The sequence below is a fragment of the Medicago sativa genome, chromosome 6 (assembly GCF_051527215.1).
Source record: "Medicago sativa cultivar Bolivia chromosome 6, Bolivia_mono, whole genome shotgun sequence".
Lineage (NCBI taxonomy): Eukaryota > Viridiplantae > Streptophyta > Magnoliopsida > Fabales > Fabaceae > Medicago > Medicago sativa.
The window spans coordinates 59214467-59241322 of record NC_140754.1 but is presented as its reverse complement, the minus strand read 5'-3'; the positions used below and the strand labels follow the sequence as shown (position 1 = coordinate 59241322).

General features: G+C 33.0%; 4 protein-coding genes across 4 annotated transcripts; 1 reads left to right on the top strand and 3 right to left on the bottom strand.

The window, feature by feature from the left end:
• Positions 1–2362: 2362 nt before the first annotated feature.
• LOC146915964 (uncharacterized) lies at positions 2363–3121 on the bottom strand. The gene has a single exon (XM_085721502.1). The coding sequence runs from the start codon at positions 3119–3121 to the stop codon at positions 2363–2365; it is 759 nt and encodes a 252-aa protein (XP_085577628.1).
• A 4030-nt stretch (positions 3122–7151) lies between these two features.
• LOC146915963 (uncharacterized) lies at positions 7152–9463 on the bottom strand. The gene is made up of 7 exons (XM_085721501.1): positions 9401–9463; positions 9080–9347; positions 8850–8946; positions 7846–7912; positions 7656–7708; positions 7519–7585; positions 7152–7436 (listed from the first exon to the last, which is right to left on the bottom strand). The coding sequence occupies exons 1-7, from the start codon at positions 9461–9463 to the stop codon at positions 7152–7154; spliced, it is 900 nt and encodes a 299-aa protein (XP_085577627.1).
• A 5679-nt stretch (positions 9464–15142) lies between these two features.
• LOC146915962 (uncharacterized) lies at positions 15143–18094 on the bottom strand. Its single transcript, XM_085718180.1, has 3 exons — positions 17965–18094; positions 15554–15740; positions 15143–15467 (listed from the first exon to the last, which is right to left on the bottom strand). Exons 2-3 carry the CDS (start codon positions 15650–15652, stop codon positions 15243–15245), a joined length of 324 nt encoding a protein of 107 aa, XP_085574306.1. The 5' UTR covers positions 15653–15740; positions 17965–18094; the 3' UTR covers positions 15143–15242.
• A 1483-nt stretch (positions 18095–19577) lies between these two features.
• LOC146915961 (uncharacterized) lies at positions 19578–23926 on the top strand. Its single transcript, XM_085718178.1, has 2 exons — positions 19578–21608; positions 23054–23926. The coding sequence occupies exon 1, from the start codon at positions 19888–19890 to the stop codon at positions 21490–21492; it is 1605 nt and encodes a 534-aa protein (XP_085574304.1). The 5' UTR covers positions 19578–19887; the 3' UTR covers positions 21493–21608; positions 23054–23926.
• The last annotated feature ends 2930 nt before the right edge of the window (positions 23927–26856 follow it).

Sequence of the window (26856 nt, the reverse complement as noted above, 5' to 3'; positions counted from 1 at the left end):
AGGAATAGAAAACAATGACAAAATTCCCATCCCGTTACGTATCAGAGCACCTAAGACACACACTTGTGAGGAGTCCACTCACGACCGCAACTAAACTTGGTTACCTGCAAGTTACCCATACGAGGAGCAACATTTTCAAGCAGAAGGGGTGAGATTTCACAAACAACAATATTAAGCATATAGTTCATCAATCACATTTAACAACATAAACATCATCGAAATATCATAATAATAATCATGTAACATCATAGCATCATCATAAACATCATCAACATATCATAATAATAATCATGTAGCATTATAGCATCATCATAAACAACTTCATAATCATTCATCAACATCAACTTCATAAATCAACTTAATCAACTTGACGACTTTGACTCGACTATGCAACTTCAACTCGACTATGCGACTCTTATCATCTTAAATCATCTCAATAATGCAAATGCATGTGGTACCAATTCCAGGGCATCAAGCCCTCAACTTAATTGAGCGTAAAAAGGCTCCAGGGCATCAAGCCCCCAACATAATTGAGCAAAAGCTCCAGGGCATGAAGCCCCCAACGTAGTTGAGCAAAAGCTCCAGGGCATCAAGCCCCCAACGTAGTTGAGTATGCATGGACTCAACAACTTACATCTTAAACATCTTGAACATCATGAACATCTTATATAACTCAAATAATTTGGACAACATCTTACAAATTTACAACTTAGACCGATAATTACAACTTTATGACATTAATGGTCAACAACAGCAAAACAGCAACATATGCAACATATAAACAGCTCTTATATATCATATCAACATTAAAGAATGAATCACATCATCATAAGCATCGTGAACAATACATAAATTGCATATATTATAATATCTCACTACTATTAATCTTAATCATCTTAATTCAGATTTTTTGGACAGCTTCTAACATCATAAATAACTTTCATTCCTACCCCAAGGTCGTCTCATGATTACACGTGCGAAAGGTTCGCAAGGCAACAATTCAAGGCAGCCTACCACTAGTTAGACTCATCACAGCATAGGTTAAGTACTCTTAAACACCTTAATTAAACTCATAGTACACTAGCTTTGAAGTTTGGAGACAATCCATAAGTTTTGGTTTAACTTAGAAATAGTTATGCTGAATTTTCATAAAGTTTTATTAAGACCCACTTGGAATATTTTCATCATAACTCAAAATCTAAAAATCATTTTTGAGCCAAACCAACACCATTAGAAAGCTAACACAAGTATCTAAAACTTTCATGTTTACACCGAAGGCAAATTCAAAACGGAAAAGGGTGAAAAATGTGAATGTTTTCTAGATTGGCCTGACAGAAAATCGGGGGCTGATTTTGACAAATCGGGGGCCGATTTTTGCAGAACTAAAACCGGAAATTCAGATCAGAAATTGGTGGCCAATTTTGACAATTCGGTGGCCAATTTCGGGCTTCTCAGCAGTTCAAAACTCAGTTTAACAAGGCGTTTTTCACTTAAGAATCACTCTTAAATCCCAATTTTCATCAACCCAAATTCCAAAATTGATCGAAAACTCTACCTATGATTATTCTATGAACTGAACACCAACTGGACATGAATTTGATAGACTCCTATTCAACTAACAACTTAAAACGACTTCAACCCTAATTCTCAAATTCTCACAAACTCAACCTACAACATGTTAAATCTAATTATCAGAATTACAGACTTAATAATACTGAATGTTAGTCTCACCCTTACCTTAGAATGATAAAATCGCAGCCTCTCTTGTCTTCTCCTCTTATCTTGACTTTTTCTCCCTTTTCACCAAAAACTGATTGTACGTACAAATGTCTTTCTAAACCTAACTTCTCTTATTTATAACCCCTCATCTAATTTATCTTATTCCTCTTTCTACCACTAAACTTTCTAATTTCACAAAATAACCCCACATCTCAATATTTATTTTATTTTCGAATCTTATTTTGTTAAATAATAAAATAAGTCACGACATCGCACATAAATCATATAAATCACATAAATCACATAAATATAATCTAAAACTCATTAAAATAATTAAATAATTAGAACGGGAGTTACAACTCTCCCCAACTTATAGAATTTTCGTCCTCGAAAATTTACCTCAGATCAGATGATCCTCATCCTCTGTCTGAGTACCAGATAAAGCAAACACCTTCCCACTAGCCTGAGCCTTCTTAGGTTTCTTGCATTGTGAACACATGTGTCCTTCTTCATTGCAATTAAAACACACCACATCATCATGCTTACATTCCGTAATAGTATGTCCCTTCTTACCACAACGGAAACACTGTTTCACCTCTTCAGTACAAGCATTACTCTTATGGCCTTTCTCACCACAAGTGTATCAAACAACCACAGCAGTAGTATCTTTCTTTCCAGGTCTCCTCTCATCATTCCCTTTTTGACTACCTTGATCAGCAAGGGCACTGTAAGGCTTATGACGATTCTGTTGGTTCTTACTCTTCCGCTCATTCCTGATCTTGTAATGGGCTTTAGTATCTTCTTCATAAATTCTGCAACTGCTCACCAGCTCGGAAAAGTTACGGATCTTCTGATATCCAATGGCCCGCTTGATCTCAGGACGCAAGCCATTCTCAAACTTAATACACTTAGAAAATTCAGCAGTCTCAGCAGTGTACTGTGGATAAAGCTTAGCCAATTCCACAAACTTAGCAGCATACTCAGTCACCGACATTTCACCTTGCTTCAACTCAAGAAACTCAATCTCTTTCTTCCCGCGAACATCTTCCGGAAAGTATCTGTTTAGGAAGTCCCTCCTAAACACAGCCCAAGTAATAGCTCCATCTCCATTCTCTAGGATTGGTTGAACACTCAACCACCAATCATCAGCTTCCTCAGCTAACATGTGTGTGCGAAAGCGCACCATCTGAACTTCACTGCATTGCATAACCCGAAAAATTCTTTCAACTTCTTTGAGCCACGTCTGAGCTCCATCAGGATCATACCTTCCCTTGAAAGTAGGTGGACGATTCCTCAGAAAAGTTTCCAGCATCCTAACTCCATCATTAGCACCAGCATTAGGCTGATGTCCCACAGCTTGAGCTACAGCTTCTAACGCAGCAGCATTATTTCTTCCAGCCATCTTAGTTCTCTACACAACATACAACAATCAGAATAACATAATAATGATATTCCAACTATTAAATGACACTACTCGACTCAACTACTTGGCCGGATGGATCGACCTGCTCTGATACCAATTGTAACACCCCGTTTTCCCAACATAAAAATTTCGTTAAATAAATCAGAGTTTCTCAATCATAAACGGAGTGTCACATTCTTTTCTTAAAAATCATAAACTGAATAAATAAATATTAATCCTTCAAAAATCCAACAACATAATAATTAAAACTTCGCAGCGGAATTAATTCAACATCTTAAATAGTCTTTGGCACAAGGGCATCAACATAAAATCTCATAATATCTTAGTTCAACAACAATTCTTAAAAGTTTCATAAGATAATACGTAAGTAGAAAACAATGATAAAATTCTCATCCCATTACGTATCAGAGCACCTAAGACACGCACTTGTGAGGAGTCCACTCACGACCGCAACTAATCTTGGTTACCTGCAAGTTACCCATACGAAGAGCAACATTTTCAAGCAGAAGGGGTGAGATTTCACAAACAACAATATTAAGCACATAATTCATCAATCACATTTAACAACATAAACATCATCAAAATATCATAATAATAATCATGTAACATCATAGCATCATCATAAACATCATCAACATATCCTAATAATAATCATGTAGCATTATAGCATCATCATAAACAACTTCATAATCATTCATCAACATCAACTTCATAAATCAACTTAATCAACTTGACGACTTTGACTCGACTATGCAACTTCAACTCGACTATGCGACTCTTATCATCTTAAATCATCTCAATAATGCAAATGCATGTGGTACAAATTCCAGGGCATCAAGCCCCCAACATAATTGAGCAAAAGCTCCAGGGCATCAAGCCCCCAGCGTAGTTGAGCACAAGCTCCAGGGCATCAAGCCCCCAACATGAATGAGTATGCATGGACTCAACATCTTACATCTTAAACATCTTGAACATCATGAACATCTTATATGACTCCAATAATTTGGACAACATCTTATAAATTTACAACTTTATGACATTAATGGTCAACAGCAGCAAAACAACAACATATGCAGCATATAAACAGCTCTTATATATCATATCAACATTAAAGAATGAATCACATCATCATAAGCATCGTAAACAATACATAAAGTGCATATATAACAATATCTCACTACTATTAATCTTAATCATCTTAATTCAGATTTTCTGGACAACTTCTAACATCATAAATAACTTTCATTCCTACCCCAAGGTCGTCTCATGATTACACGTGCGAAAGGTTCGCAAGGCAACAATTCAAGGCAACCTACCACTAGTTAGACTCATCACAACATTGGTTAAGTACTCTTAAACACCTTAATTGAACTCATAGTACACAAGCTTTGAAGTTTGGAGACAATCCATAAGTTTTGGTTTAACTTAGAAATAGTTATGCTGAATTTTCATAAGGTTTTACTAAGACCCACTTGGAGTATTTTCATCATAACTCAAAATCTAAAAATCATTTTTGAGCCAAACCAAGACCATTAGAAAGCTAATACAATTATCTAAAACTTTCATGTTTACACCGAAGGCAAATTCAAAATGGAAAAGGGTAAAAAATGTGAATGTTTTCTAGATTGGCCTGACATAAAATCGGTGGCCGATTTTGACAAATCGGGGGCCGATTTTTGCAGAACTAAAACCGGAAATTTAGATCAGAAATTGGTGGCCAATTTTGACAATTCGGTGGCCGATTTCGGGCTTCTCAGCAGTTCAAAAATCAGTTTAACAAGGCGTTTTTCACTTAAGAATCACTCTTAAATCCCAATTTTCATCAACCCAAATTCCAAAATTGATCGAAAACTCTACCTATGATTATTCTATGAACTGAACACCAACTGGACATGAATTTGATAGACTCCTATTCAACTAACAACTTATAACGACTGCAACCCTAATTCTCAAATTCTCACAAACTCAACCTACGACATGTTAAATCTAATTATCAGAATTACAGACTTAATAATACTGAATGTTAGTCTCACCCTTTCCTTAGAATGATAAAATCGCAGCCTCTCTTGTCTTCTCCTCTTCTCTTGACTTTTTCTCCCTTTTCACCAAAAACTGGTCGCACGTACAAATGTCTTTCTAAACCTAACTTCTCTTATTTATAACCCCTCATCTAATTTATCTTATTCCTCTTTCTACCACTAAACTTTCTAATTTCACAAAATAACCCCAATCTCAATATTTATTTTATTTTCGAATCTTATTTTATTAAATAATAAAATAAGTCACGACATCTCACATAAATCACATAAATATAATCTAAAACTCATTAAAATAATTAAATAATTTGAACGGGCGTTACATCTCACATCAAACCAATCTCCCCTATTCCCTTATTTGTGGCACCCTTCTTGGACCCCTTCCCCCTAAAATACTTCACCTCCTACAAAGAAGAATAACGGTGCAGTTGGCGTAGGTGGTGTAACACCCTAAACTCTAAAAGCGATAAATTACGCTAATGATACGGCATATCAAGAATCTAAATGTTACATCTTCAATTAAATCACCAAGCATGCATAAATAACAACTTTCTCAAAAACATTGCAGAGGCATAAAACATCAGAACATCGACACCTAAATAAAATATTTCAAAAGTCATCCAAATATAATATATCTCCAAGTAGCCATGTCATCATACAACTCATGTCATCATCAATACATATTCTCAAAATATTCAATCGACATAATAAAGATAGACATTAAAGACCGACCCCTAATCAAAGCCCTAAAACTAAGACACCAAAAGCGATAACGAGGTAGCTCCGAGCTATCCTCAAGCAACTCATCAAAGAAAAGCAACTATTCCTGCACACCGTCTACCCATCCATACGGATAAGGAAGGCGGTCAACCAAACGACCACTGGGTGTTAGTTCATAATTCACAATAAAACATAATCAAACATAAGCATTCAAGGATTTCATGCATAACACATATACATACCCATCCCTCCTAGAATACTAACATCACATGAATATTATCCCTTATTCCATACACATCATGCTATCACAGTTCTATCATAGCATAGTAAGCATATTCAATCTCTAATCAAGTCATCAACATAAGCTCATCACTTAACAACATAAATCATATAAGTCACATAAACTCTTACCTAATCAACTCAACAAATACAATTCATCATTTCAAAATGTAGGCAAAACAATCATCGTTATCAAAGGAATCACCAAATCATACACACACACACACACACACACACACTAGGATACCGTTACCCGTGCGTTGAACGACTAAGACTACGCTTGATTGAATTATACGAATCAATGTCAAAATCAAAAATATTTATGTAATGTTTTAATTTATTACTACAAGAATGAAAATAAGATCGATATGCACTAAGGTTTGGGTAATAAAACAAAGGCATATCATTTGATGAAATTATATGAAAATTGAATATAAGATTTAGAAGAATTGAAGTTTGAGTGATCGGACAAAAGGTAAAAAAGATGTAAATTAACTATTAAAAGGAAAAAGATGCCCTCTAAAGTCATAATTATGAAGAATACATAAGAAATACACATAATAAGGCGCTAATCCACTTGATGAGCAGATGCAGATCACGTATTCTAAAATGGCTAAATCCGGAGTCGAAAATACTAAATAGGTACACTTACCTCTAATGCAACAAAAATAATATTGAATTGTTAAAGGAAATAAGTTAATAGGTAAAGCAACAATTGTTGTAATACGATAACTCAATACCAGCAACATAGCAAAAGAACCAATACAACAATACCTCTTTTTTTCCAATCTAAACAACTTGGAAGAAATTCCATCATTAGAATAATCAAGATCTTCAAAAAAAAAAACCTATGAAACAGCAGTAATATTTAGAAGAAATAAAGCTTAAGTGATTAGAAAAAGGAATATCTCTAGGTAAATTATATTTACATGTCTTAAAGAGAAATAAGCTAATAATCAAAGGACCATTTGTTCTTAATACAACAACGGTGGTACCCAAAACATAGGATGGACCAACATATTCACAACACCTTCAAGCCTGAACATCTTATAAGAAATTCCAACATTAAAATCATCAACCTCATCAAAGACATCCAACAAATTTCTTTTAGAGTAACTTGTCCCTTCACCTAAACTTGTCGATTGTTTTCCAACAATAGAATCACCTGAACAAATAAAGTCATCACCGGGCATATTATCCGTAGATTTAAAACTATTATCAAAATCAACTGGCAGATTGAATATATCATCCTTAATGACCTACATAGAAGATTAAAAAACGGATCAAATAAAATTAAAAACACCCAAAGGTTAATTAACTTCAAGAACCAAACAGAACTACCTTAGTAGAAGTAAAACTCCTTTCATAACCCATGAATGCTTTAATAATATCCATCTCTTTGCATGTTCTAATCACATTAAAAAAAAGGATCAATGCAAGAGTTGTTGTCAGCCCTTCGTTCAACCTTGAAAAGGAACCTTTTACCAACAAAAGCTTCATGCTCATGAGGATGGCCAACACAATTGTTTACCTAAAGCATATAAACAGGAACAAGTTATTTTATAACAGAGCAAGGAATCCAGAAAAAACAAATATAACTAAAGTATGTTAAAGAACCTTGGAATTTTTAATTAGTCAAGCACAAGTCTTTCCAACAAGGTAACGAACATCATGATCAAACAATACAAATAGACCTTCTCCATAAGCATCTTTAACTCTAACCTTCACCTCAAACCTAATGTTTATTTACACATTTAAAATTAAAACTGAAATAATTATTACAATTTTAAAAATATATTGGAACCATTGTTAATAAACAAAAACAAGGAACAGAGAAATTGTACAAAAGACATATATCACTATCTTTGAACAGGTCTAAAAAAAATATCGATCACAACCACTACAATAGTAATCACCAAATCCCCGAAATGATTTCCTATAGCACTTGCAAGAAAGATAGGAGTAATCACCCTCAATTAATCCATCTATATATGCACATACTCTAAAAACACCACTTTTAGTATGATTCTTTAGCTCAATGATGGTTTTCCGGGAAAACAAGCGAAGAAACTGATCCCTTTTTGATACAGTAGACAAGTCTTGTATGATTTTGATAGGAAAGTTTGATTCAATTCCATGTTTCACCCTTCTAAGAGTAAAAAATTTAATCAAATAAACTTTAATTGAATAAAAAACATTATATCCAAGTTTCACCCTTCTTTAAAGCTAAGAACTTCAGGAATTTGAAGATTAATCAGCAATCTTGTGACTTTCCTGACACTTTGCAAAGAAGAGTTTCCTGATACCAAGGTATATTAAAATATTAAAATAGATAAATTAAAAATAAATAGATTACCAGATCAATATCAAGATATAACATCAAAACATAATTGGAAGCTTTGAAATGGACAAAACAAAATATAGGAAATAGATAATTGAAATTACCTCTAAAATTTTTAACTTTAGCATATTGAATAACAATTATTGGTAGGGTATCATCACACTTCTCCACAAGTTTCTTTAACATGTCAATGTACTCATCGAATAATGCACATTAAACCTTACGACTGTCAAATGTTATATATTTATTAATCAAAAAAACCAACGTAAAACTAAGGTTAATTAATAGTAACATATATATAAGTATAAAATTTTGGAGATTTAATTCAAACCTGACATCAGTTATCTCAATAACAACCATCCTAATAGTCTTCCCCTCTCTTATGCATTCCTTCGGAGTAGACATCGCGCTCAAGAGCCCAATTATATCTAATAATAAATACACGATATTCAAATTTACATGTACTTTACATGTAATATACTAACAGAATTAACAATAAAGATGTCAACGAATGAGTAACAACTTAACATACAATGCTACGAATTCAGGAAAAATACATACCAATTAAATGAAATGCATCATCCTTGATGGACTTAACATGAGATGATTTGAAAAGAGATAAAACATAATGAGGTATGTTCGAAGCATGTATCTCCTGAATTACAGTGTTCAGCTGAAAAAGGATCTTGAACTCATGAGGGTTAGTGCGATAAATGCCAGTATTTTGATCAACACCAAAGAAAGAGATCACGTAAGCAACACCTTGCATTATTCTCTGTTGAAAAAGGTCAACAAGGTGTGCCTCTATCGTAGCATGAATGCACACATCCTATACACAAAACATGTAACGGATGGTAATCTCCATAATCTTAAAACACGAACCTTGAGACTCCTAGATTGTCTTCCAGTTTTAACATCAGAAATACAATCAATCACTGGATCCATGATATAAAGAGATAATACAAAGAGCAATTGTGTGGAAAGATTTCATAAATGGATATAGATATATATTCTGATTACACAACTAAATGGTCTTATATAATTGAATATAATTAAATTGAGTAATTGAATATAATTGAATCTTACCAAGGAAAACATACCATTCCTCAACAAAATATGCATAAAGATATTCATCATTTTATTTTTGCGCATCAATCCAATCAATTGTCACATAAAACAGTGCTATTAAACCAATTTCCCATTCTGAACTACCTCGGGAAACTAAAACCATCTAATCCCTGAACTATTCAATTCTTGGAAGTTGCACAAATTATATCAAAAAACAAATTAAGAGATAGGTATACCAAATTAAATGAAACTTTTTTTTTAATAGATTAAGTGAAACTTTTATCTACTCTTTATAAAATGCACTGAATGTGGTCTCCAAAATCAGATAATTAAGATTAGTTAGAACTTAATCATTTTTTTTTGAACAAATAAATTTATTATACCAAACAGAGTTACTAAGAAATAGAAATGGCAAGATTATTTAAGTTCCAAGACAGCAGAATCAATAAAATTAACAAGTCTGAATAGACTACTTAATAAATAAAAAGATTTTATTGTTTTGTCTTTCAAATTTTTCTTTGTAACCTTTGATCAGTATAAATTAACCACATCGCTATTCCAGCATTTGAGCTAAACATAAATAATCATTATTTACGAAACGATATCAGAAACAATTTATAAAAATTAACAAACATTAAATTTAAGATAATTTCTATATTATTAACCAATTAATTATAAGGAAATATACAACAGCAACACAATTACCCGACAAGATATATCATAAAAAACCAAAAGTATTTTTGAAAAACCTATTTCAGATAAAACATGACAAGGCCTAAGAGAACATCCAATACTCATTTAAATACGTTACAAGAATATCATAAAATAGCCCAACGAAAACGTCGAACCTGAAAGAAAAAACAAATTATTATAAATAAATTTATAACAAATTCAAACAGTACCCTTTTTACAATGAAATAGTTACAGTTAAATACCTTAGTTTATTAGGGTTTTTTCCTTATAATTTCAACCGAGAAACAGGAAGTGAGATAATGAAATTGAAAGCGAAGCTTGTCTTTTACCCTTAAATTTGCCCTTTCCTGATCAAGATAATCAATCCAGCCTTTATACAAACAAATCTTAGAAGACATGGTTGAATTTTTGACAAGAGGACATAGAAAATTTTTCTCTTTTTCAAAGTCAACCAACTGAACAAAATTCTTCTTGTCCAATGCGGCACCAATATAAACTCGTTATGGTATATGCTATATAGAAGAAAAATTAAATAAATTATTATAAATTGAAACATAAATAAATAAGTTAAACATCATAGATGATTAATTATAAATAAAAGCCCAAGAAGATACAAACCAGAACATTATTTGTCTTTTTGAGAGAGACTATAACTTCTTTCTCCCAAGTCATCTCTTTAATAAAAGCATCTGAAACAATAACATGTAGTAAGTTACTCGATTGATCTTCATCTTCGAGGGTTGATTTCGTAATAAGGTGACGGTATCTTTGAACAAGGGATGCATCCTCCTCACTGCAGATCAAAAAGTAAAAAGAATAATCTAAAAGTAGAAAAAAGAATCAAAAGATGACCATGTTATTAATAAAAGATAGCAATTTAAAAAAAAAACAATTTACTCACTCAAGCGCATACACAAGATCTGGAGCACTCATCTTGACAAACGATTAGCAATCACCAAATGCAAGGCAGATGAGAAGAGATTCAACTATGCAATAGAGAAAGACAAGTATAGTTAAATGAAAATGAATCCATCCATCGGTATTAGTAATGATGATGGATTATTAGCAAATATAACACATTTTTCAAATGAATAAAAACATTGGGTGTAATAAATTCACTTAATCAATTTTTCTCATTTAGACTAATTAATTAGAGAATAGTTAAAATTAATTTTGAATTATCATTAATCTCATAACAAATTATCATTATTCTCTTATCTTTATTTACGTTTTATCTGGTTTGCATATGTTTGGGTGATTTGGAAAGAAAGGAACAACCGTGTTTTCAACAATGTGGCTTTGAACCCTTCCGTGCGCCTAAAAAAAGTTAATCTAAATTCTTTTCTGTGGTTAAAATTAAAGCAGATTGCTTTTTCTTATAATTATCATGACTGGTGGAAACACTCATTACAATGTATGGTGGTCCATTAGTTTTGATTATTTTGTTAGTGATTCTTGTTTATGTGGCGCTGTGACTCTGTAAATACTTTTGATTGTTTTATCCTTTGCACATGTTGTGTGGGGTTATCCAAAGTTAATATATACATCATTTTAGCTTGTTCAAAAAAAAATATTGTATTTGGCCTTTAAATTTTCATAGTATATAATAAATATATGATATCATTTTAAAATGATGTGTTAAGTTTAATATTTTCACTTCAAATTTTACTTGCACAATGTTCAATAATACTTCATATTAGTTGATATTACAGGAATATTATACTACGAACTAAATATATTAGTTACTTTCATTTGGATTCCTCTGGTCTTTTCTTCCATGTTGGTTAGCAATTAATTTTTTGCGATTATTAATGGTATATTTGCTTTTTAAAAGCTTTCTTACTTTTCTCTCTTTTCACTGTAGAGTAATCTCTTAATCTAAGATAAAAAACATTGGTAAAGAAACTTAAAAACTTTGGGAAGGAAACTAAACATCAAGTCAAAGGTGGGTCAGAAGAATAAAGAAAATTGGGTTTCTTGAACAAAGTAATCAGAAAAAGGTTGAATAAAATCTATTCATTTTAAGCCAAAAAGGAATCAGTGTGCAGTCCTTCGTTGCTTCCCTTATTGTCCATTCAAATTAGTGGTTTTGGTTTGAACTCAACAAGTGTTTGATTCCAAAAGAAGTAAACGTGCGAGGAAGAAATAAATTTAGAAGTTAAACTCTATCATTTTATACATATACATCATACGAAATATAAATATACGGTAACATTTTGCTTAAAAAAAATATACGGTAACATTCTTTGACAAAAATCAACAGCGATCAAAAATCACTCGAAAATTAATTGACAAGTAAAATTTACACCAATAAAGTAATAAATTGATGAAATATGTTTCACCTACTTTATAATTAATTTATTTATATATACCGAATATATCCATTATCCAAGATAACCATCATGCAATACTCCACTCAAACAAAAATCGTACAAGTGTGTACATCCACTATTCAAACCAAAATTGATAGATAAGACAAGACAAGACTGTACACTAAAGAAACTTGGATACAATATACATTGGGAAAGGTAAGTTGAATGCAATATATACATTGGGAAAGAAAAGAAAAATCTGTCCACACCACAAAGGCTACATGTGCATGACAGTAGATACTGATCATACAGTAAAAGACCTATATTAGGTAATGATGACGCATGAGAATGCCTAGAAAATTAGTTATTTTAAAAAACCATATTTATGTTACTCTTTATTATTTTTTAATTTTTTCTCTTATCACTTAACTTTCTGCGAAAAATTTCAAGTACATTAAAAAAATTACCTCAAAATGGAAAATTAGCAACTTAGAAAAAATGTATATGACGCATTTAACAGAGATTAAAAAGGTAAATTATCATTCCCTAAAAAAAAAAAAAAGGTAAATTATCATAGAGACATAAATTGATTAAATTACCTCGCCATTTACACAATAATTAATTAATTTGTTAAATACATTTTTTACATATCACTTTACTCTAATCCTATGTAAATAAAAGGTCATTTATATAGTATATAATAAATAAAAGAAAACAACATTCTCAACTAAAATATTAAAAACCCATTTAAATTTTACATTATAAAGGAAAAAGTTGGTTATTTAGAAATAATCTTGAAATAAATAGTTAAAAAATATTAGTCGTTACTTAGATTTACAGAAACCACTTGTTATTCTTCAGAAGAAAAACAACCTGGGCAAAATCTAAGAGGGAGATAATGCAAACCTTGTAACTATGTCAACTACATTAACATAAAAGCTGGGACTACATAATATCTAACAAAAGAGGCAACAACCAGTAACAAACCATAAAGTTTTCGGATACAATACAACAAAACATAGATAACAAGATTACGAAGAACGAAAATTACAGAACACTTAATAAACATTACTTGTTCATAACTAAAATGACAAACAAACGAAAACCAAGTTCAAGGACGAAATTTAAACTTTATTCTTGATAACCTCAACAGTTAATATATGCGGAGGGTGAAGGGATTTTGAGAGGGTTTTTCAAAAATTTAATCCTCTTAGCGGAACAAATCCCAATGAAAACGGATCTTGATTAAATTATTAATCACAAATCAAACTGAAACTTAAACACTTTAAGATTACCTCTTGAAGAGAAGAAGCTTTGTAGAAGAAATATTTGTAATCACGAGCAAAGCAAAGCAGCGATGCCTCTACTCAGTCCACACGAACAGAACTTCTCCGATGACCGGTGCTAGCCATTTCCAACGGAGATTCAGAGAGACTAGGTTTAGAGAGCGGCGGCTAGGGTTTCTAACTTTTAGAATTAGGTTAAGTGTTTCAACCAAAAGTTAGTCATGCTTCAACACAAGGGTTCTATTTATAGAATCACTTGTGTGGTCAGCAAGACAAGCACTTAAGTACACCGTACCTCACGGTGCACCATATTTCACTTAAACACACCGTACCTTACGGTGGACCGCGTTTCTCTATTTTTGGTAAATTAAATAATAAATCATATTTAATTATTTAATTACTAATAAGTCCTACATATTATTTTATAAATAAAGTCTTACTTATTATTTTATAAATAAGTCTTACTTATTTATTTCTCTCATCTATCTGTCCTTTTTGTGTGACCCTATAGGTTCCCGTAACGTTGGCGATAATATTAAATCACATATTTAATATTATAAACAGTGAGAGGTATCTAGCAACACATCACTGCTACCCAAGTGACGAGAATGTCATGTGATCTGACGAAACTTTTCTGTGATAATGATTATGTGTATAATTACCCTTTTGCCCTCATGTCTATATTGAACACAAGGCATAGACCGTGTCATCCTTGTCTAGTTCAATATTGGGCCCGTAGACATTTCTCCTGTTATGTAGGAGGGGCAAATTCCATCCAGGTCACTCATGTCCCTCAGCATGATTCATGGAGTACCCATCAACCAACTTTATAGTCATCCTGTTACGGACAACGTTTGAATGGTGACAAAGCACTCGACTCCAACATCTAGGGTACATAGTGGTTTCAGGTCGAAGGGTGGAATACACCACTATCACTATGAGAATATCTTATGACACTTTTCATAACTTTTGCTATGTAGTATTCTCATGGCGGGTCAATCCAATATAAATATTACTCCTAATATTTATATCTATGTGAAGACTTGATAACTCTTTAACCATGATCTGTGAGATGTGATCATCAGTCTACTCACATAATAGTCTCTATGCTTTAATGATATCCCACTTCTCAATAAAGCTTGACTATGGATATTTTAAGAATAGTTTCCTTATGTTTAACGGGGTCTCACAATTAAGTTGTACTTAATGTTCCATTAAACGGACTAGCTATTCTAGGGACTTTATTATTTTGAAACAGAACAAAATCAATAAAGAAAGCCTTATTATTATATATTCACAATATATACTTATATCAATATCATGATACAAAGCCAAACCTAATCAACATAGATTGACTATTAGGGCTTACTCCAACAGAGGGAAGGAAGCCCAGAGCAGCATTTTATAGTTAACCTTTAGATTTGCTTGGTTAAGATAATCAACCCAGCCAGAAGAGATCCTGATTTTCTTTTCATTCTTCTCGTTCTCTAGAAGGGGACAAGTAAACTTTTTCTTGTTATGAAGGTCAACCAAAATGACCGAATCTCTCTTGAAGAGGGTTGAATGAGTTGAAACGGATTCAGGAATATACTACAAGCAAATAAGAAATGGAATAAGCAAGTGCAACAATTTTTTTTGAAGAAAATAAATAAAATTAATCTTCATATAAAACCTACCAGGATACTCTTCGCCTTCTTATCCGTTTTTGTGACCATTTTTTGCCAGGTACTTAAAATAAAAAATTCCTTAGAGGACATTATAGAGAAAACTTTCATCCATTCACCAAAGTCTTCAATTGTAAATGGATCTGACAGATTTCCATGCAGATCTGGAGTATATGAACGAAACCCAAGCTTTTCGTAGCTAAGGATTCAACATCAAAAAGGATGAAAAAAGAACAAAGGTAAATATCATCAAATAGATTCACCAAGTATATAAGCACAAACAAGTAAGGCATACAGTTAGAGCCTCGTTCAATTATTCACAACCATTAACAAAATCCACCAACGCACATATGCACCAATTCACATAATCACAGCATTCACCAAATTTAACCAGTGCACAAATTCACCATGTCCCATTTTCAACTATGACACGACTCACCAAATAATAAGTGCATGCAATGTTCTAGACTCTTCTAGATGCATGTGATGCCAAAGGATTTCAGAGATAATTTTACTGTATGAATCCACACCCACGTAAAAGTACATCTCCTTTTACGTATTTCACCTATGTAAGAGTACACATCCTCTTACAATTCACCTATGTAAAAGTACATCTCCTTTTACATTTCTCATATGACTCAATATGACTATGATGCATGGACGTACAAGCAAAGACTCGACAATGCAGAATCACCTAGCATATGTATTCACCAACAACAATGTAAAAGTACACCTCCATTTACATTGATTAGTTCACCAACAATTGCATTATCAAGTATTTACGTCCACACAATCAACAAGTCATAATTCAAATAAGATTCATCACCATATTATCATCAACATAATCATCATCATAATTGTCAACAAACATCAACATAACCGTCATCATTATTATCAACAACAACAACACCTTAAGGAACAACAAGTTTCCAGGTCACCCTTCACATAAAAGACGAACAACTATCCACATTAAGATATTCATCATATCAAACACCCAAACATCATCAATTCATTCACATTCTATCATAATAACATGAATTCAAATTCTACTACAAGTTATCCGACCATAAAACACTAATTCGACAAAGTTCGTCTAAGTTTATGAAAACTAGCATTTTCTAATAAATATCCCAAAACAAAAGTAAACAAATTCAAACGCCTCAACCGAGTCTACACACAAATCCCATATAAGTGCAGTAGTGTGTAGACATACGTTTCATAGGCTAAAGCCGACAAATACCAAAATTCACCTAAGTTCATATCATTTTTGTCATTTTGCAAAACCAATTCAATTTCAAAACGAAACCAAGTTAGATCCATCATGCCATAGGTTAAATACTCTTAAACATCCTAATTAGACTCCTAATACTCAACTTTTGAGGTTTGGAATCAAACCATAGCTTTTGGGTTTGCTCAAAAATAGTTATGTTGAATTTTCGTAAAATTTCACCAAGACCTACTTTAAGTATTTTCACCATAACTCAAAAAATAAAAATCATTTTTAATCCAAACAAAAACCATTAGAAAGCTAACATCTTTATCTAAAACTTTCATGTTCACACCAAAGGCCAATTTAAAGCAGAAAAGGGTGAGAAATGTACATAAACGTGAAAACCGAAGGTCTGGCAGCACGCACTGTCGTGCAGCTCAATGTCTAAACACACACACGGTCCGTGCCTGTAGGGCGCACGGTCGTGCTTGTCTGACAACACAGATTATCTGATTTTTCCGTTTTCACCATTTCGCGCATAAAATTCAAATCGTTAATCGGTTTTCTATGCCGTTTTTGCCTACGCGTTCGTTACACTTAGCTCTATCACATTCTAGAGAAAAATTCAAGTTTCTCCCATCCCAAAATAATTTGCCCAAAATCATTTATGACCACTTATCTTCCAAAATCACTTAAACTAGCTTTTCGTATAAAAACTCAAGTTTTTTCCCAAAATCTTTCACAACCAAGACTCATAATCAAGAACAACAACATCAACAATTCACCTTAAATCATAAAAATTCACAATTCACCATTAATGTCCAATTTCCTTCAAAACTCATTAAAACGACAACAACTTAACCATAACTCCACCAATAACAACGCCCAAGGTATACATTATCACCAACAACACAACATAACATCAATCAAGACATAATTTCACAATTTCATCAACAATCAACTACAACAACTTCATTTTTACCAATTTAAGCAAAAATCACCAAAACATCTTATCAACAACAACAACCATGAGTTTTAAGTACATAATCCATCAATTCTATGAAGTTTATCATACCCCCAATTTCACATGAAAAAGGAGCACAAATTTTATCATTTAAAACCACAAAGAGTCATAATTATAATAAAAACACTTAAACCCACAATTAGAAAAGTGATTATAACTTAATTGGTGAAAAGAGACTATCCCCCTTACCTCAAGGCTTCAACACTCCAATTCCTAGCTTCAATTTTGCTCCAAAGATCCAATCCAAGCTTTCCCTCTCTAGATCTTCTTCTAACCCTTGTTGCCTCACTTTCTCTTTCTACCTCTTTCAGCAAAATGTTTTGTAATGTGTGAATGAGTGTAAAATGACATAGTTTCTCTTAAGACTAAAGTTTATATAAGCTCTACATTAATGGGCTCAACCCTCAACTGTCTTAATGGGCTCAAAGTTTACACTAACTAATTCATCAAGTTTCTACTCACTTAACGGATAAAAATAACGAATAGTTACCATCTCTTCATTAATTACCCCAACTCAATAGTAATTTAGTAAAAATAATTGTTGCCACCAAAACACTAAAAATAATCCTCACAGTGAAATTACTAATTTACCCTGACTCATAAAATGACCAAAATACCCCTGATACTAAAATACCCTTCTTAAGCCAAAATCGACTAATCCCGAATAAAACACACAGAGACAATTAATCACATACAAACACACATAAACACACATAATAATTAATTAAAATAATTCTAGCGAAAATCGGGTTGTTATAGGCGGTGCCTAAGACCGCCGCCTCTCTCTACCTTTCTCTCTCCATTACTGTCGACGATGATTATGATTGCTTCAATAATATATTGCCACGTCAAGTAATGGTGATTATGAAAACATATGAGCTGGCATGTTTAATAACTGACGTGATAATATGTGATTGAATGCATGTGTAAAATGACCGTAAACAAACACAATATTCTCATACACAATATTCTCATTAAACTTTATTTATTGGACACATAATTGATACATTTTCAATTGAGTAAACCACGAGATTAGTTCATGTTTTTCTAAGTCACTCTCAATTTAGTCATCTACTTTATTAATATTTCAAACTAATCCTTTTGTTTTTGTCAATTGTTTCTCAATTAAGGGTTTATTTTATGTTTTTGTCTTTGTTACATCACAGAAGATCTATTGAAAAACTTTTGATAAAGAGAGAGACTATTTTGAAATATTAACATAGTCAAAATTTGAGAGGGATTTACAAAGACATAACCAAATTTGTTGGTTGTTCATTTTCAATCAACTTACACTAGATGTCTTTTAAGTTATTTAATTATAACAAGTTCGTTTTAAGTTTTTTTTATACATTTTTTTCTTTTAAGTTATTTAATTGTATCAAGTTAGTTTAGTTAGTACTATTTGTATCACTTAAATCTTTTAGTTATTTAATGGTATTTTTTTTTAGTAAATTTAATTGTAATTTTTAAATGCCAAATAACTTACATAGTAAAATCTAAAATTACGGTTAAATAACTTATCAATTTAATTGGTAAAAAAAACTTAAAACCAAATTGTTACCATTAGTTAACTATCTTTTTTTTTTCGCCTGTGGTGACCGGATTTGAAACCTCAGAACTTACATATATCATACATTATTTCTACCAACTGAGTTAAACTCGATTTGTTAAATTAAATAATTTTTTTAAGGAAAATTAAATAACTCGTAATTTAGTCGTCATTTTTAATCGCACTATTTTTTTTTTTTTTTAAAACCCATTTTGTTCCTAAAACGCTGCGTTGAGCTCCATCTTCCTCTTTCATTTCATTCTAGGGTTTTTTCAGATTCGCAATATCCATCACCACCACACTTCCCAGTTCCCACTACCCAACAATGCACTCTTCCTCGCAATGACTCAATTTCTCATCACCCACCTCAATTTCTCATCCCTCCCTCCAATTTCTCATCCCCAAAGGTACAATTTCTCTTTTCATTTTCTCATCTCGCAATGACCTTCTCGAATCTTCTTCTTCTTATCGGAATCAAAAAATGCATTCTGTTATCATCAATAGAATCGATTCCGCTTAGATTTAAAACGTCGTCGTTGTTTCGAAGACGATGATGGATTCGAATGATGAATTCAATTACCCTATTAGGTCATAGAATGGTTCATAAAATTTCACATTGTTTGAATTTTATTAGAATGCTTTGTGATCAACCGTTTCGCGGAGATAACGATGTTGTTAGAAATGGGTTTGAGTTTGTTGAGGAGCCTTTGAAGAAAATGTATGTGGGTTCATGTGAAAATTTTGATTTGAATTTGAATAATAATGAGGAAAAGGGTTTTGGTTATAATAATCAAAGAAGGGTTTTTGGTAGAGATAGTTTGTTAGGAGATTTTAGGAGGGTTGATTTCGAGAGGGAAAATTCGGATTTGAATAACAATGATGATGATGATAAAAATGGTGTTGGATATAAGCAAAGAAGGGTTTTAGTTAGAGATTGTTTGTTAGGAAATGTTAGGAAGAATGTTGAGAGGGTTCTCGAGGTTCTAAGAAGAGACGGGTTGGAATCGGATTTTGATTTTAGAGTTGTTTTAGATGAGTTAGGTATAAGGCCGACGTGGATTTTGGTTAGAGAGGTTTTGTATGCGGTGTTGAGAGAGGTGAGTTGTGAAAACAAGGCTACGATTGGAAGATTGGCGTATAAGTTCTTTGTGTGGTGTGGTCAGAAGGAGGGTTATTGTCATACAGTTAACTCTTATCATTTGATTATGCAGATATTTGCTGAGTGTGAGGAGTTTAAGGCGATGTGGAGACTTGTTGATGAGATGATTGAGAAGGGTTTTCCTGTCACGGCTCGTACTTTCAATATTTTGATTTGTACTAGCGGTGAGGCGGGTTTTGCTAGGAATTTGGTTGTGAAGTTTATAAAGTCGAGGTCGTTTAACTACCGGCCTTATAGACATTCTTATAATGCAATTTTACATTGTCTTCTTGTGTTGAATCGGTACAAGTTGATTGAGTGGGTTTATGACCAAATGTTGTTCGAGGGTTTTTTGTCGGATGTTTTGACTTATAATATTGTCATGGTTGCGAAATACAGACTTGGGAAGTTAAATCAGTTATACAGGTTGTTTCATGAGATGGGAGGAAATGGTCTTTCTCCGGATTTTCATACCTATAATATTATTCTTCATGTTCTCGGTAGAGGGGGTGAACTGTGTAAAGCTGTTGAACTTTTGAATCACATGAGAGAAAGAGGTATAGAGCCAACTGTTGTGCATTTCACAACACTCATAGATGGACTGAGTAGATCAGGACGTTTGGATGACTGTGAATATATTTTTGATGAAATGGTGAGGATTGGCTGCATCCCAGATGTGGTAGCATACACTGTGATGATCACCGGATATGTGGTGGCTCTTGAGTTCGAGAAAGCTCAGGAAATGTTTGATGAGATGATTTCTAGAGGACAAATCCCAAATGTATTTACCTACAATTCCATGATTCGTGGATTTTGTATGGCAGGAAAGTTTGATGAAGCATGCTCAATGCTTAAGGAAATGGAGACTAAAGGTTGTAGTCCCAATTTTGTTGTCTATAGTACATTAGTCACTAGTCTACGAAAGGCTGGAAAGCTTTCTAGAGCTCGAAAAGTGTTACGGCAGATGATGGAGAAGGGGAGGAATGTCCACCATCTTCCCAAGTTAAGAGCGAGACGATATAGGAAATGAGATAACAGATTGTCTGGTTGCTGATAAAACCTGTGGTGCATCGACTTATTGATCTGGTCAACCAGGACCAATTTCCTTCTGGTTTGCTGAGCTGTTGTAGAAGCTGGAGATACAAAGTATGTAAATTTTCTCTTCTCTCTGTTCCTTTCTTGTATGCACCAACTTTCTCTGTGCTCTGTTTTTTTTTTTTTTTTTTTAAACACTCGCCGTGCTCTGTTTTTCTGCTGTGCTCTGTGCTCAGTTTTAGTTTGAGCCTCTTAGAGGCTAGTGCTTTTTATATTATGTTTCTATGTTGTCAATAGCGCACTATAGCATAATAGCGTATCAGTGATAGGGTTCTGCGTGGCACCATCTCCCTGCAAGCCGCCTTCAGCAATGTCGGTGTTAGCAGCCGCGAAATGCGGCAATCCTGCTGTTCGCTATACCGCTATAGCAATCTAGACTCACTAAAGTTGTGCCTAATGGAGTTGGAGGTTAAAGAACAAGAGTTTGAACCAAGGGATGAACAAGATAATATTGATGTGGTGTAACTTAGAAGTGAATATGAGGCATCCACAGATTCGGAAGCATGGTTTTGATTACTTATAGAACTTCATTTTAACGGCTTGTCATTTTGTTTACTTTTAGAACTAGATTGTCATTTTGATGGGATGTCATTCTGATTACATTTAAAACTATGTTTGATGGAAAATGACAAAGTTGGTTATAGTTATTAAGTATGAATGTTCCTTTAATTGTGTTTTTCTTTTGACTATTTATGTATCTTGTTGGAATTTATGTTTAATTTGTAAATTGTTCATTAGTCTTCACAATAGCGGCCATCCCGCTATCCGTTATACCGCTATAACATTTTTGGGGTTTGGCGCTATGCGCCGTATCTGGGATTAACTACATAGCTATGTTTAAATACTAGTAGCAATGTACTTTGATGATTAGTTATTGATGTGTTTAGTTTTGTGCATTATTATTCTCTAGTTTTGTGCATTATTCTCTTTTAGACGTTATATGTGTATGTATAGTATATAGTCTTTATATTATTTCCTTAGTATCCGACATAGCGGCTGTACCGCTACCCCACTATGGTGTTTTGGGGGTCAGCTTCTCTGCTACTGACTACATAGCTTCCAACACATTTTATTCAATCTATAATAGTTTGTTACATGTACACCTGTTAGCCTTTTTTTTTTTTTTTTTTTTTTTTTTTTACATGTGTTACCAATATTGCTTGTTATGATTGTCAAATGTCAATCATTCATTATATTATTGTTTAGTCTGCTGACTCTAGTTTGATGACAAGGAAAATGGATTCACAGCTCCCTGTAGTTGGGATACCTGTGCGTTCACAGAGTCAATACATTGGTGGTTGTTCGATCCTGATCAAACAATTTGCAAAATATACAGATTTTGAATTTTTTCTAAATCCAAAGTATCTTGATCAAACAATCACGGATGTGCTGACTGTGAATTTGGAGTATCCCGGTTGCAGGGGATCTTGATCCTAATAAAAATAAAAACATGAGAATCATGTTTGCTATACTCACTTCCACATTTTTGCTTGCAGATGTTGGAACTAAAATTGAAAGCAATGGGGGCAATGAGTTTTTGGTCACCTGGTTTATTGGATAATCTCCTTATACTTCTGAAGCAATCAATGTGAGCATTAATTTACAATAAGCTATTGCCAAGAGTTAGATGTGAAGCGTTTTTTTATTGCTTCCAACTCATGCTGAAGCCAGTTGCTTTGCTGCTTCTGGGGTTTCAATGGCAGCAATTGGTCTGCTTTCATGTTCAAGATGGTTATCAAGAAGAGTGTCCCTTTACTGTCAGATTATTTGTTTAGCTGGCTCATTCGTTGGCTAGATATTTTTTTGCTGAGTTAACATTTGATAGCTAAAATCCATCATCATGCAGAATGTCGTGATATTGATTCTGAGTAGCTACATGCTATCATTGACATACATAAATGCTATTGCATTTTAGTATTGTCCATGCACAATGCAGTATATGCCTCATCTACCTGCTCTTTGGATGCTATTCCAGACTTCATGAATGCCATTGCCTGTGCAATATGCAAATATTGTACATGATCCATCACAGACGAATTTGATGTTGGACATATTAAAGTTTGTTGCAAGATAACATATGCTTTTGGCCTCAAATACGAGAAAGCATTGTTTTTTGTTAAATAAATGCCAATGGCTTCAAAGGTACGAAGAGGTTGACACTTATCATCCCTGATAATTCTTTTAATCTTTGTAGTGTAAGCTTTAACTTTGACAAGTTATTTCTTTTGTTCTTGTTTAACACCAACTTCCATTACTTAGCATTTGTTTCAAAATTTCCTAGGTAGAAGCTGACAAACAATTCATTGATCCCTCGAGATGACTTTTATGTAATTTTATGGTTTGCTATAGTTATCAATTATTTGTCTCAAGGGTTGCTGATATCTGTTTTTTCCACATTATAATTAATTTATGTGCATTCTCCTAGTTCTATGTGATTCTCTTGTCTCTCTAGAAAGATGTTTATTCTAACATTTTTACTGTCACAGAATTCTATAAACTACTCCATTCCATATTTTCCTCAGTTTTCTTGAAATACTAGGAAGCAAGTCCATTTGAGGTTTGCAGAATATGAATTATACTCTAAAACCCAAATTTGTATGGAATTCTTGTTATTCTTTTGTACCAAGAAAAAACTCATTATTCCCTTATTTATCTCACACATCTTGGATTTTATATGTATCCTTAGATCTTGATCGTTTACTTTAAAAATAATTAGGGGAAGGGGAAATTATTAATGAAGGTGATACTATTGACCTTACAACTATTTCCGAGAGGATTTGAACTATACCATGTGAATATATGAGTTTAAGCTCTTACCAGTTACCACTAAAGCTGATTGACACATTATGGACTTGATCATTTACTTGATTGCATGATTTAATATGTAATTTTAAGTTAATCGTGTATTATTTTCTTGATTAAATTGAGCATTAGGATATTTATGCTCTAGCGGCAAGATATGCATTCCTCTATACATACAAAGAATAATGTCTTCGTTGGAGGCATTAATTTCTGAGTAAAGTTGTCTAGGCACATGTAATTATTTCATGACGGGTTCTACCGTGGCCCATCATATATGATTTGTGGTGAATTTGCATTTAAAAATTACTTGAAACTTTAATGGTGGTTGGCTAGACGACGTCTCTCATAAGTTTATCATTGTCAACGCACTTAGTTGGTCTGGTGGTGTTGTGTTAGGATCTTGGAGTTTCTTGCAAGGTCTTACGTTTGATTCTTTTTTGAGTTAATTTCGGTGGGTTAATTTGACTTAAAAAACATAATTATCATCGTCATTCTTATCTTTATAGCTGAGAGGGTGACTTTATCAATGTTAGTTCTTCGACAACCACAAAGAGAAACCAATGTAAGCTGAGTTTTTAAATATTTTTTTTTTATCAAACCAACATTGATTAAGTTGGTGTCTTGGTCATAAGGATGAGAAGGATCGTCATGAACTTTTATTTTTATAAAGTCATGCATATAGTCATTTGAGTTTTGAACCGTTTTAAGTGTGGATTCAGAATGGTCCACCATAGAATATCCCTTATTCCCTTTGTACTCCCAAAAGATAAAGCAAATAATCTCCAATTCATTTATTGACAGCCAAGGCATAAATCATCAATGCAGTTATAGCGCAATAGGAGAGTAGAGACAGATCAACTACTTATCTATCCAATATCTATTCCGAAAAATCTTTGGAGATTCGATATCATATTATTGATTAAGCTTCTGATATTGCTAGAGAATAAGATTGATGATATTGCTAACCTACCCCTCCATTTTCTGTTCCTTTCCAAATTTCCATTCTAATTTAGACCCACATGTCAAGGGTGTCATGGTTTTGTCTCAAGATTTTAGGTAAATACTCCTCGTCCAAGACCTGCTTCTAAAGTTGGACCATCACAAAGTGATCTTGTCTAGAAAAACAATTTTAGCACTAAAAAAGATGTTTATATTAAACTCAATTAAAAAACCAGCTTTCCTTATTAAGAAAAATAAATAATATTTAAAGTAGGTAGAATGTGTAACATGAAGTATTTCAATAAACAAAGAGGAGTGACTAAAATGCTTTGCTGATTCATATAATTAAATAATGGTTTGCTGATCAAGCAAAGTTGTACACTAGTCATCTCCTGTCCCTCTCATAATAATACTTTTGACAACAATTTGTATCTGCACAAATTACATCTCTCTTTTTAGGAAGTTTGAGTTTGCCATCTCTTTTGAACTTTGGAGCCACTGACAACAAGGAAATGAATATGACCCACCAGCGAATAGAAGGAATTTCATGACGTGGTTTAAGGATTTTTTTGTTAATCCTTTTTTAAGGAAGAATGTCTCGGTATTCGACCTTGAGGTAAGTATAATATTAACAATTGTTCAATTCAATTCAGATTATCTAAAGCGATTCATCAAACTAATTAACCATTTGAGCTGAATCACTTGTTTTATGAGAGATGATTTTTAATTAAGTCATTATAGCACATTAGATAGTGTCGACAATCAACCAAACAAAACTTGATCACGTGTAGCAGGTGTGTTTTTTTGTGAGGACCCATTTGAGTCGGCGGAGCATTTGCATCGTGGACATCTAAAATTTACTTATAAATAGGGACCATGGTAGTATATGCCACCTTTTTTAAAAGAAAATAAATTAAATTATGATATCAAATTAGGAAGACTATAAATTAAACTAGAGCTCACCTCTTGAAAAAAGGTTGAAGGAAAATATTTAGTGATATAACCATGTTAAGAACTGCTAGAAAATCTATCTCAAAAACGATGTTATAGATGTCTAACAAAATCAACATATCTTTTCCAATGGGAAGTGCCCAGAGTTTGACCCAGACAGTAGGTAGGTGCCATGACTATTATGGAAGCCAAAATGGATCTACCATTACCATGAGAATCTCTAATCAATCCCACATAAATAGACATCTCTGATAACTTTTTAACCTTTTATGAGACTCACCTAAATTAATCTTATAACGATTTTGTGGTGGAGAAGCCCTCGTTAAGGTTGGAAGAGGATAAAATGAAATTAGCACCTAAATTGAAAAATATTCAGGCATTGACCACAACGTTCATCACCAATTTATAAGTCACATTACACAAAGCAAAGAGCCTAAATTGAGTCACTATTGTCAGACCAACACTCTTTGATATTCGAGATATGAGGTCTCATTAGAATGTTGGGTATGACTCAGATCATCAAAGCATGTTTGTCTTGGGTATGATTATTTACTAAAATATTATTTTGTATATAGATGTACCTAATTCTAACTTTTCATATTTTAAA

Coding starts and splice junctions, on each gene's coding strand:
- LOC146915964 (XM_085721502.1), bottom strand. CDS start 3,121: ATGGCTGGAAGAAATAATGCTGCTGCGTTAGAAGCTGTAGCTCAAGCT.
- LOC146915963 (XM_085721501.1), bottom strand. CDS start 9,463: ATGGATCCAGTGATTGATTGTATTTCTGATGTTAAAACTGGAAGACAA. Junction 9,348..9,400: donor GACAATCTAGGAGTCTCAAG/GTTCGTGTTTTA, acceptor TTTTGTGTATAG/GATGTGTGCATTCATGCTAC. Junction 7,437..7,518: donor GGAGTTTTACTTCTACTAAG/GTAGTTCTGTTT, acceptor TCTTCTATGTAG/GTCATTAAGGATGATATATT.
- LOC146915961 (XM_085718178.1), top strand. CDS start 19,888: ATGATGAATTCAATTACCCTATTAGGTCATAGAATGGTTCATAAAATT.
- LOC146915962 (XM_085718180.1), bottom strand. CDS start 15,652: ATGAAAGTTTTCTCTATAATGTCCTCTAAGGAATTTTTTATTTTAAGT. Junction 15,468..15,553: donor AGAAGGCGAAGAGTATCCTG/GTAGGTTTTATA, acceptor ATTTGCTTGTAG/TATATTCCTGAATCCGTTTC.